The sequence below is a fragment of the Vitis riparia genome, chromosome 7, assembly GCF_004353265.1.
Source record: "Vitis riparia cultivar Riparia Gloire de Montpellier isolate 1030 chromosome 7, EGFV_Vit.rip_1.0, whole genome shotgun sequence".
NCBI lineage: Eukaryota > Viridiplantae > Streptophyta > Magnoliopsida > Vitales > Vitaceae > Vitis > Vitis riparia.
The window spans coordinates 14,375,448-14,394,887 of NC_048437.1; the positions used below are offsets into that span (position 1 = coordinate 14,375,448).

Genomic DNA, 19,440 nt, shown 5'->3' on the forward strand with positions numbered 1-19,440 from the left:
ACAATCTTTTTTTTATTTCATAACCCCCATTATTGCTCGATCGCTTTTATCGTAATAAATTATGATGATAATATATTAATTTAATAATTAAAATAAATTTTGAGTTAATTTTATCAAATAAACTTAATACTTAAAATAAAAGTTTAATAATAACTAATATGATTTAATTTAAGTCAATTTAAATATCAAGTAATAAGTATTAAGTTTTACCAAACAAACTTTTTCGAAGCATGTCTTAATGCCTCCCAGAAGCACAATTGTCAAGAAGAAAAAAATGTTTACTAAGTGATTCTTTCTAGAGTGCAGGTATTGTACTTGACTATGGAGAGAAGTGGTGGCAAAGTCACCAAATGGTAACTATTTATTACCGGAGGTTAGAGAAAAAGAATAGAAAGTACTTGTAATCTAGGGGTAGCAATAAGAGATTCTTCATTTAATCATGGGAAAGGATTTAAGTCCCCCTTGATAGAAGGAAGACGTAGAGAATATTCGCCACCGGAGGGTGGACTGAAGAGGAGTGATGAGTAAGGAAAATATCTCTTATAGTCAAAATGTAAATCACGGGTTGGGGAGGCGTTTTACAGCCAAAATGCCAAGTAATTTTTGAGCAGAAATACTTGTACACATGCGTATTTTCCAATTTGCTTTTACTTGGAAAGATCTCAGCTCTCGTGAGCATTGACCAAATGATCTACTCTAGCCCGCTGCTGGGTATTTTTAGGCCGTACCAATAATGCAGCGAAAACTTTGCATCCTTGCTGAACTGGATTCCTACCAGGCTACCACCGCCCATCCACCCTCATTCATTCCAGGGTAAGCTTAATTATATGCTGCTGCATGTAACTCACATGACTTTGTTTCCTGCTTTAGACCAAATTACTACCCAAACAACCCGCTTACTCTATTTATACAATTATGGGAAAACCCCACCGTTCAAGCATCAAAAGTTTAGTAGTTGGGAGAAGAACCAAGAAATTAATATGATATAATATAATATTTACTTGCAATTTCTTAAACAAAAAAAATTTAAATTAAAAAAAAAAAAAAAAAGACATATTGGCTTGCTACTACTAGCAATTGAAATGAATCTGTTTCAGCGGTGGGCTTTTCTGCCATGCCTGCTGACCTGATGCAACCATCCAATTCCCTTCAAGGCCTTGGTGAACTTCACAAGATTAGGCCTCCCCATTCCCAGATTCATCTTCCCTGCTGAGAATTTCAAAGCTTGCAAGCAACACAATTGCCTATCCATCCCTTCCTCCTCCTCCACCTCATCTTCCTCCTCACTGTAGTAACCCACCTCCTCCCCTTTCTTCTTACTCTTTTTCCTATCATTTTTTGCCTTGATCACCTTGCTCGAATCCGTCTCGTATGTCTCCCAAAGCAAGTCCATGCCTTCGCCCCCGTCTGCATTGTTTCGCTCCTCAAAGAGCTTGCAGGCCAGCGTCCGCTTCCACTCCTTTTCCTTCCTCATTGATCCAAAGCTCCCCAGATTCTCCATATCCCTTTTAGGAGAGTAGTAGTAGTCACCTTCACTACTTTGAACACTTGCAGCCACCATCAGCGAATTGTCTGCCCCTTTTGAAGAGTAGTCTCCACCATTATCGGCAGTCACTCTAAGTGCGATTTCGCCAATTTTGCTCCCCATTCCCTCGGATACTCCTGTGGTCAACCTTTCTTCCTGTCCATCAACTTTATCGGACTCTGCGCCAACTGCCTTGACTTTCTCGTCTTTCACTTTCTCAGATATGTTTCCATCCTCACCCACCTCCAACAACCCTTCTCCTCTCTTTTCTTCTGCAACATTCTCAGTTTTCACCACCACCGCTCCTTCAAAGGCCGGCAAGCAGTGTTTTTCCTCCGATTCCAGCTCCGAAGGTTGGCGCTCTTCATCTCTTACCTCAAAGGTAGCTGCCTCGAACACAATCTTGTACGCTTCAAGCTCCTCAAAGCATCGAAGATCTTCACATTGACCGTCCACAATTGGCCGTAACTTGTCCAGAACAGACCCGCATTTCTCAAGGAGAAACCCCAGTTTGGAGTCAGAGGATTCGGGGGAGAGGAGAAGGGTTGGAGAGACAGTGAGGAGAGCAAGGACGAGGAGGAAGGTGGTGATGAAGAGGGGGGAGAGAAAAGAGAGGAGCTTGAAGATGTAGGGAGAGAAGAAGACAAAGTACAAGAAGTAAAGAGGGTGGGAGATAATGGAGGAAAATAAGAGCATTAAGTCAGAGAGGAGAAGACTGATGGAGAAGTGAGGTTTGTTAGCATTTGAGAAAGACAATTCAGACATTTTTTTCAGGAGATGAAGAAGGGGGAATTGTTGTAGAAGGGAGAGCAAAGGGAGGTTATGGTGCAAACTGCTATGGGAGAGACAAAAGAAAAAATTGTGTGATTGAGGAAATGAAAGCGGCGTGAATAAAGGGGAGAGACTGGAGAGAGACGGGGAGAGAGATGGACAGAGATGGAGAGAGAGAGAGAGAGTAACTAACACTTGGGGGAAAGAGGAAAAGCACCTTTAGGAACAATGCTCTTTCCATAACCACCACCCCCACCACCCATTTCCCTTTTCCTTGTCTAAATGACCTAAACATCCTCCCCCTGCGTGTCATGTGTCAATATAGAAAACTAATTTACAACAATTTTTCAAATTCTATTTAGCCTCACTCTCTCAACAATCATATTATCTTATATATTTAGACCATGCTTAGATAAGCTTTTTACATTTAGTTTTAGGCTTTTAGCTCATAATTAAAATTATAACAATATTATAAATGATTATTTATATAAATTAATATAGGATTTAAATGGGATTAATAGTTTTTTTTAATAGAATATTATTTTTATTAAGCTTAAAGATGGGTTAATGATTTTTAAAGACAAATATTCCAAACACATCTTCTTCTTTTTTTAAGCTATAAAAATAAAATTAATTTTTTAAGGTTCCTTTTGATTCTCAAAAAGTATTAAGAAAAAAAATAAATACAAAAAAAAATTATTTTCTCATATTTGATTACACTATTAAAAATACTAAAAAAATCAAATTTAATTAAAATAAAACAAATTTCAAATAGGATATAAAAATAATTCATTCACTTTAAATCTATTTTATTTTTATTTTATTTTTTATTTTTTATTTCTGTTTCTTTTCATCGTATTTTCCTTCAAACTTTTCAAGAACTAAGCATAACCTAAGATGGTGTTTGTTTTTTTACTTAATTCTAAATAGAAACTTAATGCTTAATAGTATAAATATTAGGTTAGTTATTTTTGTAGTATTTATTTCTATTAAGTATTAAAAGTAAAAAAAAAAAAAAACATATATTATTTTTTCTATTTAGAAAAACTACATATTTTGGTTTTTTTCTATTTAGTTAAATATTTATAATAAATCATAAAAAATAAAAAAACAAATAACCTAAATTGCTTTCACTAAAAAGTTAAAAAAAATAAACACCACTTAAATCTATTTATTAATTAACAAAAAAAATTATTAAACTTGGCATAAGTACTTAGAAGGGGTGATCCTTTTCTTTGTATGCAGAGAAAGTATCTAAAAGCATCTTTCTAAAACTAGCAACACACCTCCCAAAAATCAAAATGCAATTGGGGCATCCCATTCTTTAAAATAGCTCTACCCTACATTACACAGACCAATTCCAAATTGATGAAAAGTCCCTTTTCTTTTCCTTTCTTCTTCTTCTTCTTCTTCTTTCAGGTTTTTTTAGGGTTCTTATTAGCAAATATCCACCACTTGGACATGAGACAATGGTGGGTGTCTGAAACGTGAACCAATGTGCTACCTGATGGACTCATATGTTAAAATATAAATCTACATGTTCTCACCATCACCTGTTATATATAAGACTACAAACTATATTCTATATATAATGGTATGATGCATGCAGCACATGGAATATGAATATAAAGACAAATTTGACTTATGGGCATCCTTGGCTTCATGCCAACTCAACTATTTGTTTCTTTAGCCAACTATGTGTTTGTGTAAGTTCAAGCCCATACTTGCTTTGTTTATTTTATAATCTCATTTTTTAAATTATAAATTAAATTTTGATTTTGGGTTCCCATTTTTTATCTGAAACCCATGGTACTTTTGCAGCCTGTCCCATTTGAAAGAGGGTTTTTAACCCTAGAAATAGCTTTGGAAGGTTAGGGGTAACTTTTAAGCTATGTATACTTCACAAAAAGATTTAAGTGAAGAAAAAAAAAATTAGGGAAAATATTTTTTTTAATTTTTGATTAATTATAAAATAAAATAAAAATAATATATATATAATATATATATATATATATATTATATATAATAATTAAAATAAATTATGAAAGAATAAGTTAAATGAATTTAAAAAAAGGTAAAAAATACTATATTAACTTTAATCTGTTTTTTAATTTCTTTTATTTTTTATCTTCTTCTATTTTTCTCTTTTATTTTCTTTCTTTTGTCCTTTTTTTTCCAATTTTTCAAGAACCAATTATAGAATAAAATATATTTATAGCAATTATTTTTATTTTAAATAAAAATATATTTAAAATATAATTTTCAGACAAAAAATCAACATGGCAAAAGTACCTACTTTTACTTTTACTTTTACTTATTCTATCATTAAATTTAAAGTTTAAAAGAGAAAACCCAAATAGGCCCTAAAATATATTAATTTTGAAGGCATTAAGTTATGTTTTTTCCTAATCTAATTAGCATAATTTCTATTAATTTTTGTTTAAAACACCACAAACTTTAACTTTTCCATAACTTGGAATTTATGCTCCACTTTGATTCTTGTATTTAAACATCATAAAAGAGCAAAACCCTCTTTAGTGAAATAATACCATGCCAAATTTTGTTATCTAAAAATTCAAAGAGACACCAACTCAATCATACATTTCTTCTCCAAATTTGGGAACAAAAATTTAGAAAAGTATTTCAAATACAAAAGATATAAATGCAAATTCACATGCAAAGGAGGAAAATGGCCTAAATGATGGTGCAAGGAATTGCAATGCAAAGAAAGAAAACCCAAATAATGAAGAGGGAGGAGGATATTGGAATAGAAGAAAGAAAAGGTTGATAGGAAGATAGAAAGAAGAGGGGTAAGAGAGAGGTTGTGATTGAGAGGTTGCAAATAAAACTATAAAAGGAGGGTTCACATGGGCAGGCAGTGATGGCTACTTAAGTGCACACTATGCATGCACCATTTGGTCTCCAACTTTTCACCCCATTTGGGGCCCATATGTTCCTTCCTATGAGGGCACTTTTGGAAAACATGTATTCTTTCTGTTTTTAATTCTTATTTTTCCATGTCGAATTGACCAGTAAAATCTTCCATTAATGTTCATTATCAATTTATCATAAGCTTAAGAAAAGCCTAGGCTATATAGCTCACATAGTACTTTTTGTCTGGGAATCAAAGGATAATAAGAACAAGAAGCTTGAGAAAATAATTTCAAAATATTATCCTTGCAAAAGGACAGTAAATAGGGTAGGCTTTATCTCCTTTCTAAGTTAGTGGGAAGGAAATTAGCCATTGATAAGTGTGGCTGATGAGAAAATAGCAGAAGGGAAAAAAATTGAGGAGATTGGGGTTTTTTTTCCCTCACAAATTATGAGAAAATGGATTATTTAAACTTTTCTTTTGAGATAGTCTTCTTATTTTGTCCTATGATGAAAAATTGAACAAACATTTAAGTTCAACATGGGAGGGAGATTCAATGTGTTTGTTTCTTTGTATTCTTAATGAAGGAGTAAACATTATTTTTTGCCTTACAGAAAATACAATTACTTTTATTTTTCTTTGTGTTTTTGAAAGGAAAAAAAAAATCTCTTTTAGAACAAAATAAGTGAAAGACATAATAATGTAGATGCCCCAAAAGTGAAAGATAAGAATGATAATGAGTGAGGCCCAAAGTTGACACTGTGAGTGACTTTATCCCATACACACTCCAAATCAATCAGAACCTTTACATCTTTTGTTCCCATATCCAAAACTTTCTTCTCTAATTTCGTACTGAACCAAGATTTGGATCTCTCTAGATAATGTAGTCAATAACAAGCTTCACATAAACTATAATTATTATTTAAAAAAAAAAAAAAAAACACTACAAGGGTTTGATGTGGGAATAGGAATACAAATGGAGGTAACTCCTGTAATTTTGTAATATCATGTGAAAGAGAGAAATCAAAGCCGTAATAAGAATGAATTTTGATTCCTACTGTCACTTTTGTAACTAATATAAATGTCTCAATGTACAAGTACAATATTAAAGAGGATACCAAAATTCCCTTTTAAAAGGCAAATAAGTAATATTAATGAGACTTACCAAATAATTATTTCAAATGAACACATTTGTTAAAAACCATTAAGAAAACATAGAAGCAAACTAAGAAGTTATATTTATTATTGTTAATTCATGTTTCTGGGTATTGGGTGGTGGAGTGGTTGGATGAGGGTTGAGGAGTTTAGGAGTTAGTAGTGAATATGACTTATGGGGAGGGTTGGAATTAGCTGAATGTGGGCACCAAGGTGAAGAAAATTGAAGGCAGGATAGGATTTTTATGGAAGATTTAGTTGGTGTTGGTAGAATATATGGGTTGGTGACAGATGGGAGGGTGAAAAATGATATTTTTCACATGTACTAATGATGAAAGCTTGGAGGTTGCCAAAAATGTTGGACATTTGGGTGTTATGTAATTGCACTAGGGATTTATATAATGATAGAAGAGAAAATGCTGTTCCCTATTTTAGTTGGTTATCTAGTTTATAAACAAGGCATTTCAGTTTAACTGCCCTTTCCAAAAATTTGAGGAAAAAAAAAAAGAAAAAAAATCATTTTCTTTTAACAATTTTTTTCAACCCAATAGGAGCACCTCAACACCTGGTTGATAATGAGATTTCAAAACAGCTGTAACAGAATGTAGGGGTAGGTGAATGGGAGATGATGTTGGTTAATAAATAAGGGAGGTAGTTTCAACGATATCCCTGTCCCTATCCACTCATGTACAAACACTTTAATAATAGTCATCATATAAGATGATTCAACCTGGTTAAGGTGAAGTTGGCATCGCACAATGCTATTGTATGGATATGGAGAGTTGATTCGAGTCTCTCCTAAGACGAGACAAAGGTGCAGCATTCGACCCCAAAGCTGCCTCATCTTTACTATCGAAATATTATCTTTTGAATCCTTTTGGAAATGGAAACAAGTTCATTGATGCGGACTCAGTTTAATTCTAAACTCATATAGTAACATATTCAAACAAAAACCACTAGCACAGCAAACTTTAAAAAACAAAATAATAATCCATGTTTCCTTTCATCTCGACAACATCGTAACAGAGCATTTACCAACTCATCCCTCCTTGCTAAAGCTTCTCATGATCCCAAGCTGCAAGCATCAGTGTTACTCCGTCATAACAGGCTTATTCTCGCTTGCTTTGGGCCTCTGCTCCTTTGGCTTCTGCTCTTCAGTTTTCCTGAAAAACCCAACAAAAATAACAAAAAACGCATCAGAAAACACAAGACCAACCAAGGAAATTCTGATTATAACTCCCAGGGCATAGGGGAATAAAGTATTAAAAGCAAAAATATCTATAATGAAACATGAGCACTAGCTAAAATAGTAATGCCTGGAAAAAGGGACCATGACATGCAAAAAAGATGAGTAATTCAGAATTTAACAAGCTATAACCTTGTTTACCCCCCTTGGAAGTAGCAAGAACATCAACTTGTTTCATTATAAGCTAACAAATTCAAATCAATCTGCATTTTTCTTTCCCATTTGAAGGGTATTGATGACATAGAACTAACTAGGCAATTATAAACTACCTGAAGATTAATCCTAACTCAGTTTAGGTACTGGAATGTTACATCCACAATAATGAATTGGCCAGCGAAATGCAGGAACAAAACATAGCAACAATTCCTGGGAACATCACCATGTGTTCCATAGTCCTTTCCTTTCACTGGTCATAGGAGTGATTACTTCTAGGAATTCTTTCTCATTACCAAAGATAAATAATGATCTGTATATATTAAATTTAACATAATATTTTAGATAATTGAGAATAACAGTAACATCTTCCCTTGAATCATGAAGAATACACTTGTCAAGACCATCTTTCAGTGTCTTTGTTGAACATTAGCATGTCAGTAATCAAGAACTGAAACAGAACCAGCACCAGCAAGTCTTATCCCAACCATATGGAGTCAGCTCTAGGGACCAAAACACAATCCATTCAGGTTTGAGATGATTACATGATCATCTATAAGCCTGATCTCACCACTCTAAGATCATAGCAACAGATAGCCCTACCATAAGCCTTGGCTAACACCAATTGCTGGGCAAGAAAACCTAACCTTATTTAGTGTGCAGTTTAAAACTAAGATGTATGTGTTGTCGAACATTTCAAGACCATATTAAAACCCGAAAAAAAGGGCAAGCAAGTGCATATGAACAGTGTAAGCAATCATGAAAATGATCCTTGAAATTACTAGCCAAAACTGGAAAAATTACAAGGAAGCTGAAAAAGAGAAAATAATCATATTAAAATTCATTAAAGTCTCTTAGCTTTGCTTTGGTACTTTTGGATATTCTAGTGGCAGATTTATTTCACCTTTTTTGTAACTGTCTGCAATCTTATTGAAGGACAGTTGTCCTTCTATACTTTCAATTCAATTCACTTCAATGAATTGTCTATTGCTGATCAAAGAGAATTCATTAAGTAATTAACAACACATTTCAAATTATTAGATGATAATAATTAACTAAATTTACTAATATGACCTGAATTCATCCTGACATGTACTATAGCTAACCAGGACCCATCCTGACATTTATCAGTTGACTTGAGATATTCAGGCTATGAATTGCCAAGTTTAGTTTCAAGATGTGTCATGATGAGAAACTAATAGAACTCCTCGCATATGGCAGAAGACTAAAAGCTATTCAAACAGTACCTCATCAACAAAAAAATTTAAAATATTATACATGTTAGTTTTATAAGTAAGAATCATTTAGCTTGCAAAGAACAATGATGACTAAAAAAGGGACCAACCTAACAAATTCAATCTCTAAAAGTCCCTTCCAAATCCACCTAATCCAGCTGGCAGATCACCTAAACAACATCATCATCGACATTTTTCCCAGCCAAATCATCATCATCTGCACCACATCATCATTGCCCCAAACATCACTCATAAAACCACAGCCTCATCATCCTAAACCTGCCAATAACTACCTCTTCATCTTATCTGCTGCCCAATAACTAACATAATTGGCCCAATTAATAAAGAATAATTGGAGATTTCACTGCCAAATGAACTAAAGTTTGGAGGCTTTAATCTTCTAAGAGCAATGATTTCCAAGGTTTACACCAAACAATTAAAATTTCAAAGAAAATTTCTTCTTCCTATAACACTTTTGCACCATAATGGCATTTACAATGCAAATTCTTTGACTTTGAATCAACAAAACCTAACAGTAAAAATTTCACTGGTATGTGTAATGTAAACAAGATAAATACATACTCTTCACTAGTGAGGGTCCATTTTTGTACATAACTACAAAGCAATCTCCTAGCCATATGTAGATAGTACCATCTTAATGTTTCCACATACTGGCTCCAAAACATCCACATGCATAGGGATAACATACTTGAATCCATCAAATGATACTTCTAAGTGTTGATTGAGTCTGTAGGTCCAAAAAATGTGAAGCTCTAAACAAAGTTTTTAAGACAAACCTAAACAGCCCATGAGGAGATGCATAAGCCTTTTAGGATTCTAATTTTTATAATCAATGAATATTTATGTTGGCATGACGAAGCACAACAAGAAAGAAATTGTTGAGAGGGGAATGAGATGGTGGTGACGACATTGTCAACGACAATGAGGTATTGTCATGTCAGGGAGAGCAAGGATCAAGGTTTTATCATGGCGTGCTCAGGATGATGTGGTGATAGAAGGCATCAAGGTATCATGGCGTTAGAAAAAATGTTGGACTCCCCAAAAGGCATACGCATTTGAGGTCAAAGCTCACCTGAGATGCAATTCTGGTGTGCCTTTGTGCACAGCCACATGAGACATAAGCTTATGAGGAGTATCTCTTTGCCAAAGTGGCCAAGGAAAAAAATATACTTATTGAAAAAAAAAAAATTAAAAAAAATCTTTAACCCCAAAAATACCCCACAAAAAGTGAGCAAATGAGCTAAATTGCATAAAACCCTTACCCTTGCTCTTACCGTCACCACAATACCTCGTTTTTGTCAATGTTGGCACCACTATCATCGTCACTACCATCTTTGGCCCTTTCAACAAGGCCAGCAGCTTCTCACCTTCCATCTAGCATTGACAACTTCTTTCCCTCTTGTCACGCGCTCAACCGCGCTAGATATGGTTCCCTCTTCTCTCTTGTTCTATTCCCCCCTCTTCTCTCTCCCATTTTGCTTTCTCTCCTACCTCCTTTATCCCATTTTATATTTTTCCTTCATCTTTCTTTAGATTCCCAGCCTCTATTCTACCTTTCTAAAAATATTTTTTCCTTTTTTTATGAGGCAAGGTTATTAAATTAAATAATATTTATTGTGTGGTCTTCCTTCTCAGATGCTCTACCTCTTTTTTTTTTTTTTTTTTTTTGCTTTTTAATCTGCAAAATTGTCAAATTAAAGAAAATTTATTTATTTGATCTTTGATTAGCATTAGATATTTATATAGATGTATAATAAAATTTATTTTTTTATAGGGTAATTTTTTTTCTTTTTTCTTTTTTTGTCCCCATTGGGATTTGAACCTGAAACCTTCCATAAACATGCCCAACCCTTTACCACTTGAACCAAGCCTCAATGGCCATCTACAATAAAATTTATTACATGTAACTGTTTAATTTTGAAAAATATTCCTTTTATTAAGGAATTTCAAGGATATGGAATCTATAGAATTTCACTTTTACCATCTCTCTTAAGTTTTTTTTTTTTTTTTCAAAATAGTAAAAAACTTACATATCTATACTTTTATTCTTTTATGTGCCAAAAAAATATGTAATTCATTTTTTCAAAGGTTTATTTAATTCAATTGTCATTCTTTTGTTTCATATAAGTCTTTTGAAGGGTTTAAGAAGAGATTTTATGTAGAAATAAACTATGAAAGTTTCCAAGGAGAGGTATTAAAGACGAGTTTAGTGGTCAAAAGTGTAGGGGAGAAGTAAATATACTTGAGCATTATTTGGTTGAAACTCATCATAGTAGGAAACCATGTAACAAAGTTGATGAAGATGTAAGATTGGAATGCAAAGAGGTATTATTCAATTTTATAGGACCAAAAAAAAAGAAAGAAAAGAAAAGAATTACTTGAAGAAATTGGCATGGATCCAGCTCCAATGATGAAGATGAGGAATTAGATTAAATTGCAGGATTTGATGGAGTATGTTTTCATTTTGCCCATTAAAAAATAAAAGGGATTTAATGGTGCAAACTTTCATACTATAGATACACTGGATGAGGATGATGATGGTATTGGAGAGGATTTATATATGTTGGATGAGGAATGGTATTGGAGAGGATTTATATATGTTTGACTTATGTTTGTTATTTTGTAACTTCTTATGGTTTTTTTAAAGTGTAGTATAGTCTTCTATGACTTAAAATAATCTTTTATGAGGAGATATATTTGAAACTATTTTTAAATGTTTATTAATTATTTTTTTCTGTAAGTAAACAAGAAATGCATTAAAAGTGCCAAAAAGAGCACACCAATGTACACAGGACGTATACAACAGCCACCAACTGATGGCCAAAAATAAATATTTATTAATTATATAAAAATTAGGGTCCCAAAAGGCTTATTCCTAATGCCCAGAGGCTTACTTTTAAAAAATTTGACCCTAGGGGAAAAAATGCAGCGTCTCTAAAATATGACTAGATCAGCTACCTAGAAACATGCGTTCTTAAGACTCCACCTCTTTACAAATACCTATTTTCATTTCTTTAAAGTTTTAAAGTGTTACAGAAAACCAAAAATTATGCAGCACTGCCGCAGTATCCATTACCCAAACTCAAACGATAGATTTTGCATTATAACAAGCAAAAACAACAATATCAACAACAAAAACAATCATTTCAAACAATACAAATACACATATACATATTTCCAAAAACGTTGTCGGAAAACGCAGTTGCAAAAACTTGTTTTCCATTTTCAGAAATCAGAAATCCTTTAGATAATAAAATCGAAAAAATATGCACATGATAGATGAGATAACAGAATACCTCTTGTCGGAGGAGCCTCCCTTCTGACTGAGGAAGGACCTGAAGAGAGGAGAGTTGACATCGTAGATCATTTTCGCTTTTTGCTTCTTTCTTCCACAACCACCGGACAAACCCTAACCCTAATTTCAAAACCTAGACAGTTCTAATGCCTTATAGCGTAGAGGCAGGCCCAAACTATATTTAGGTATTTGGGTTTGGGCCCAAGCATAAAGCCCATTTTTTGTAATTTAATTTGTTTAAAACCATTCGCGTTTTTGTGACTTTTCTAAGCCTGCCTGCAGCGGGCCGTCCCATCATAACCTCGTTTCTCAATAGAAAATTGAGAGAATTGTGTTTTCAAGCAATTAAGATAAGGTCATTCCATCATTCATAATTAAATTGAAAACCCAATAAAAGTAGAAATGGAGAGATTGTCTTTAAAAAATCCCTACAATATCCTTAACTATTAAATAAAAAAAATAACCAATCATCTCACATTTCTCATTCTCTCTTTGACTATTTTACCCTTCTCTCACATATTTAATAATGGAACCAACTTGAATAATTTTTCTTCATCAAATTGAATATAAAAGATGATTAAAAATTATTATTGCCAAATATATTTTTGAAGTGAATAACTTTTAAATACCTCATCAAATATATATATTTTTTTTCAAATTTACATAATATATAATAAATGTTGTTTTTTATTTCAAACTTATATTTTTTCTCATATATATTAATTAATTTTTAAACACCTCATAAAATATTAGTATTATTTGTTTGTTCTAACTTGTAAATTAAGTATCATCAAATATTATATTTTTTCAAATTTATAGAATATATAATAAATACTTTTTAAATACCTCATAAAATATTTTTTTTTCTAACTTGCAAATTAGACACATGATATTTATTATTTCAAAAATAATGTAAACACTCACATGCATATATATATATATATATATATATATATATATTAATCAAGAATGCAATATTTTTAAGACTAATTTACCAACCTTCCAATAAATTTGAAAGTGTAAATAGGGTAATTGGCCAAATTAAAGTCTTCAAAATATTTAAAACTTCTCCATTCCAAAATTACCTAATTGCTCTTCACACTAATCCTAAATATTTTTTAATAAAAATTTAAATATTTAAAATCATTAAAATAAATACTTTCTTATTAAAGCAATTTTTTCAAAGTAATAAGATAAAAATCATGAAATCTTCAAAACTATAATTACAACAAATATTTTTAATTTTAAACTAATTTCATAATTTAAATTAATGATTTAAAAAATAAAATTGTTATAAAAATAAATTTTGTTTATTTTTAATTCCATTTAAATATGATTTTTTTTTTAATCTCTATTGATAACAATGAAATTATGTTTATAAAGGCAAAATAGTAAAAATATATATTTCATTTAGTTTACTTATAATAAACAATTCAAACGTGATTGATTTTAATTTTATTTTCTATGTGTTAATTTTTGTAAGGAATATCTTAATGACATAGTTTGGTAAAAAAAGAAAAAAAAAACTATAATGTCAAACTCAAGTTGTTTGAAAATCGTACAAAACCTATTAGGAGTCTTGTACACCCTTGTACACTTAGCACATTTCCCTTGTACAGTTAGTATAATACCCTTGTACAATGATACAAATTTCATATTTCTCATAAGTTATATGTTCATGTAGGTGTATTAATCATATTTTCAATGGTTTGGTTAAGAAAATGGTGGATGACTTAGGGTTAATTTTTTTTTTCCCCAAATATCATTATTGGGGAAAATATTAGAATTTTTATGTGAGAGTTAAATAAAATGCATAACATAGGTGTACAATCCTTAGGTGACAAGAAAAATAAAAAAGTGGTTTAGAATTGATTAAAATAATTCACAAAGGGTCATCTTGTAGACCTTTGTACAATTAGTACATTTCCCTTGTGCAGTTAGTGTAATACCCTTGTACAATGACACAAATTTCATATCCTTCCTAAGTTATGTGTGCACGTAGGAGTGTTTAACCATATTTTCAATGGTTTAGTTGAGAAAATGGTGGATGACTTAAGGTCAAAAAAAATTTCTCCAGATATCATTATTAGAGAAAGTATTGGAATTTCCATGCAGGAATTAAATAAAGTGCGTGACATATATGCACAATTTGTGAGTGATAAGAAAAATAAAGGAATGACTCATAATCTTTCACAAATAGTAGTCTTGTACGCTTTTGTACACTTAGTACATTTTCCTTATACAGTTAATGTAATACAATTGTACAGTGGTGCAATAAATGAATAAATAATTTTTTTTTCATATAAAAAAATAATACTAAACAAGGTTTTCAATTTTCATTTTTAATTAAACGTATTTTCACAAAGAGACAATATAGAAAATAAAAATTATTTTTAAAAATAAAAAATAAAAACTAGAAAAATATTTTAAAACCAAACTCAAAATTAAAATAAAAACTCTCCATCCATCCTCTTTCTTTCTTTTCTTTTTCTTATTTTAATAAATTTTCAATTAATTCAAATCATTAAAAAAAATCCTTAATGAACAAATTGTAATATTTCATATAACTTATTACTAAAAGTCATGTTCAAAAAGTTATTAAAATAAGGAAGGAAGAAGATTAAAAAAAAATTGAACTTTTTATTTTATAATTGTAAAAAAAAAAAAAAAAAAAAAAAAACTTTAAAATACTTTTTAGTATAAAAAAATTAAAATAGTGAATATATTTATTTTAAATGGTATTTTAATCATTAAATTATTTACTTCTAAAATGGAAAAGATAAAAATAAATGTAAAAGATAATTTTTATTTATTTAAATTAATATTTTTTTAGAAAGTATTTTCCAAAATAGTCTTTGAATCATTAATATAATTTTTTTTATTTATAATTTAAAAATAAAAAATAATGTTAATTTTTTAATTATTTATAAAAGAGTTTTAAAAAATAATGAAAAATCTAAAAATGGTTAAATAAGAAAGAATAGTGGCAAGTAGTAGAATAAAGACAACAATGAGTCAAATGGGTATTTTTGTCAATTACTATCTCAAATCCTTATCATCAATGGTGGTTGAAGGACCTTATCTTAATCATAAACCCTTATGGGTTGAAAACACATTTGTCTCTAGAAAATTTCAATGAGACAAGATGATCGTAGAAGTTTTATATATTTTATATTAGGGAAAATTACCCAATGAGGTTTGCGGGTGATGATAACGACTCCAAGCCCCATTAGGTATATAAGAGAATAACTAAAAACATTTCTTCAAATCACTTCTAAATATACTCTAAAATATGTTTGATAATAATTCTAAAAGGTATTTCTAATCTCTCTAATATTTAAAATTTTAAATTTTTTAAATATTAAAAATATTATAAGTATTTCCTAAAATTACTATCAAATGGATTTTGTTTTTATAAATCCATCAAAAGGCACAAGAAACGATGAAAAAAATCCTTCGAAGACCTTGTACTAGAAATAAAGGCAAAAACACCAAAACTAACCTTTAGCTATTGATATCAGGATTCTAATAGTATATTGATGAATGGGATCATGGCTACAATAGAAATATACTAAAGTTATAATGTAAAAATAATATAAATATGATATTGTAGACCCCCTCTCAGGAAACCAGAAGATTTTAGTTTTTTTAGGATTTTTATAGCATTGGAGGAATGCTATTTCACCACCCGGAGGAGCTGGCAGCACACTAGAGATAAGTGGGGGGGCCCCTTTTCCCTACGCCCGGGAAATCAGCTGTAGAGACATGGACGGCCATGCTCGTGGTCAGGGACGCCATCCTTGCTGACGAGGGGAGCAATAGAGCCGAGGATGGCTTGCAGAGGAAGACACAAACAGGGGGAAGAAAAGGAGAAAAGAGGTCTGGAAGGAGGGATAGAGGTAGCAGGAGCAAGAAAAAACCCAGGGGTTTTCTGATTTGTTTTTTTTTAGAAGAAGCCCTCCCAGGTGCGAGCCTCGTAGGTTTTCTGATCATATTTCTCATCACATTTGTCTTTCATGCATTTTCCTTATGGGTTTTAGTTTTCATTCACTGCTCGAACGTGTTTTGCTCTGTTATTCTCTCGTTCTTCTTTGATTTCATTTGGAGATATCATGCGTATGGGTTCTTTCGAACCGTGTTTGTGTTCTCCGTTTTTCCACGACTCATAGCCTAAGGATTTACGCCTGGAATGAGGCTCAATATAATTGTCATTGGATATTCTTTGTTTGCTTCTTGAGATTTACATTGTTTTACCCTCTGTTTTCTCATTCTTCCACGCGCGTTTCATTTTATTTTAAAACCTGTGAATCTCTGGTTAGTTTGGGTGAGGCTGGAAGGAGAATGAAAATCGCTACATTAAAATCGCATCTTGGAGTTATCAATGTTTCTTAAGAGATTGTAGTCCTCATGGTGATGCCGGTGCAATATTCAATAATGTCTGAATCTGACTTAATTACTCAGAATTTAATGGTTCGAGCTTACGTTGAAGATGATTTTCCAGATCAAGCTCCGAGTCTTTTTCATGAGCTCCAAGTTCCAGGGATGAAGTCCTACATAGTGACTGCCATGAGCATCCTTCCAGCCTGTGCTCCTGTAGCCTTGGTCCACGTGCTGAAACAGTGCCATGACCATGGTTGGTGGGCTCACAATGCATGAGATGGGAGGGAAAGACAAGGGAAGTGAGGGCTAGCTCAGCCTCAAAACCCTTCTCTGGCATGATGGAAATCTTCATCCTCACCGTCCTTCATACCCTTCATACTCATCAAAATCTCTCACACTCATACTCGTCATCCACCTCCCATTCATGTGCATGGAGTCTGTTGCGCATGGTGCCCTTATCACCTTTCCACCTCTTCAATACCTAGCTCATCTATTCTTTTCCTCACCACCCCACCTTCATAATTTCATACCCACTGACCATCTCTTCATAGTAAATATTATACCCACAGTCACCACCCTAACATATCTAATGCCATATACCGTTCATCACACTTCATGCACACCATACCCATTTCCTTCACACCTATTTCTTCTTCTTATCACCCTTCTCTCTCTACACCACGTACCTTCGCACTCGTCAACCTCACCATCCCTTTTCATCCTTCATATCTATTCCCTAACCTTCATACCCGCAATACACTCATCCTCACACACTCTTGGTCCATTCCCATCATTTTTCACCATGCATGCACCCACCCTTCACCTTCCTCACCCACAGCATATCCCATGCAATCCCACCAATTCCTCATCCTGCAGCCCATATCCTTTCCTTCACACCACCAAAATCCATGTCTCTCTCTAGATCTTTTCCAATACCCGTCAAACCCACCTCCAAGCTATGTCGTGCTACACTACACCTACCTGCTGCTCGCCCAAGGATGCGTGCTTGGCGTGGACAAGTCACTGATCCTCACAGCGTTGTTGAGCGGTTACGTAGAGAGAGGATAGCAGGAAGAGTGAAAGCTTTGCAAGAACTTGTCCCTGCCTCAACAAGACGTGCAAGGCTGTAGTGCTTGATGAAATTATGGATTGTGTGGTCTCAAGCTTGAGCAGATTGGGTGATAGCCATGCATTAGGTTTGCATTAGATGGCTAGTATGAGAGAGAAAGGTGGTAGTGGTGGACTTATAAGTTGATGGTAGCCTTTGGATTTTTTTTGTTTTAATACAAATGGTATTGGGTCAATTTAGTTTATCAAACTTTTAAGTCATTAAGTTCGATTATTCGAAACTCTAATTTTTTTTTTTTTTATCAATTTATTATTATTGTTATTATTATTATTATTATTATTCTTTATTTTATTTTATTTTATTTTTCTTTCAAATTAATTCTCAAAATAGTTTTCTAAGGTTCTGATTTTAAATTTAATATCCCAGGATTCAAATTTTTAAATTTAATTTTCCGAAAATCCCAACATTCCAAATTTATTTATTTATTTTTTTTTAAATACCACCCTTAAATAAATTTTTGAAACTCCTAGTTCTTTTAAATCTAATTTTCAAAATTTCCAATTTCAAAAATTCTAATTTTCACTTTTATTTATTTAATCAACATTATTTTCATTATTATTTATTTATTTCCATTTTTAAATAATTCTTCAAAATCCCGATCTCCAAATTCGATTTGTAATTTCCGGAATTCCAATTTCTATATTTATTTATTTAATCCTTATTATTGTTGTTATTATAATTATTTTATTTATTTACTTTTAAAATTTTCATCCTTAAACCATTTTTCAAAATCCCTAGCTCTAAATTCCAAAATTCCTATTTTCGTAACTATCCATCCAATCATTATTATTTTTATTATTCCTTTCATTTATTTATTCACTCCATCTATTTGAAATCCCATCTCTAAATTACTCTTCAAATTTTCAATTTCAAAATTTCCACTATTCAATTTCATTCGTTAAAATATTATGTTTGTTAATTATGACTATTATTTCATATGTATTTATTTATCCTCTTCTAAAAATCTCACTCATTAAAGTCCAATCTTTCAAGAATCAAATGTCATAATTTATTTTTCAATCCTAAAAATTCCACTATTCTTTTTTATTCGTCTAAATGGTTATTTTCGTTAATTAGCATTATTATCCCATATTTATTCATTTATTTAAAGTTCAATCCTTCAAAAATCCAACGTCCCAAATTTAATTTTCAATCTCAAAAATTGCTCTATTCACTTTTATTCGTTTAAATATTATTCTGTTAATTATTATCATTATTCCATAGTTATTTATTTATTTATTTTAAAAATTCCAATCATTGAAATTCAATTCTTAAAAAAAAAAATCTGACTTCTGAATTTAATTTCCAATCTCCATAATTCCACAAATCACATTCAGTTATTCAATGATCATCTTCGTCGTTATTATCACCTCATTCATTTGTTTATTCCCTATTCATGTATTTCAAATCTCACCTCTAAAACAATTTCTCAAATTCCCAATTTCTAAGTCCAAAATCCCCGTTTTCGCAATTACTCATCTAATCATTATTATTTTCGTTATTATCATTATTTCATTTATTTGGTTATTCACTTATTCATTTATTTAAAATTCTTTCTCTAAATAATCCTCCAAAAATCCAATTTTGAATTTAACTCTCAATTTCTAAAATTCCAGTTTTCTAATTTCCGAACTTAATTTTCAATTTCCAAAATGCCG

At 31.8% G+C, this 19,440-nt stretch overlaps 2 protein-coding genes across 2 annotated transcripts; both read right to left on the minus strand.

Moving 5' to 3' along the window:
* Positions 1–1,093: 1,093 nt before the first annotated feature.
* LOC117918070 lies at positions 1,094–2,290 on the minus strand. The gene has a single exon (XM_034834599.1). It carries the CDS (start codon positions 2,288–2,290, stop codon positions 1,094–1,096), a length of 1,197 nt encoding a protein of 398 aa, XP_034690490.1.
* Positions 2,291–7,319: 5,029 nt separating this feature from the next.
* On the minus strand, positions 7,320–12,383 carry LOC117917757 (wound-induced basic protein). The gene is made up of 2 exons (XM_034834132.1): positions 12,275–12,383; positions 7,320–7,486 (listed from the first exon to the last, which is right to left on the minus strand). Exons 1-2 carry the CDS (start codon positions 12,343–12,345, stop codon positions 7,414–7,416), a joined length of 144 nt encoding a protein of 47 aa, XP_034690023.1. The 5' UTR covers positions 12,346–12,383; the 3' UTR covers positions 7,320–7,413.
* Between the last annotated feature and the right edge of the window lie 7,057 nt (positions 12,384–19,440).

What these genes read in the sequence shown, in the direction of transcription:
- LOC117918070 (XM_034834599.1), bottom strand. Translation starts at nt 2,290, where the DNA reads ATGTCTGAATTGTCTTTCTCAAATGCTAACAAACCTCACTTCTCCATC.
- LOC117917757 (XM_034834132.1), bottom strand. Translation starts at nt 12,345, where the DNA reads ATGATCTACGATGTCAACTCTCCTCTCTTCAGGTCCTTCCTCAGTCAG. An exon ending in GGAGGCTCCTCCGACAAGAG is followed by an intron (nt 7,487 to 12,274) that starts GTATTCTGTTAT and finishes TGGGTTTTTCAG; the next exon opens with GAAAACTGAAGAGCAGAAGC.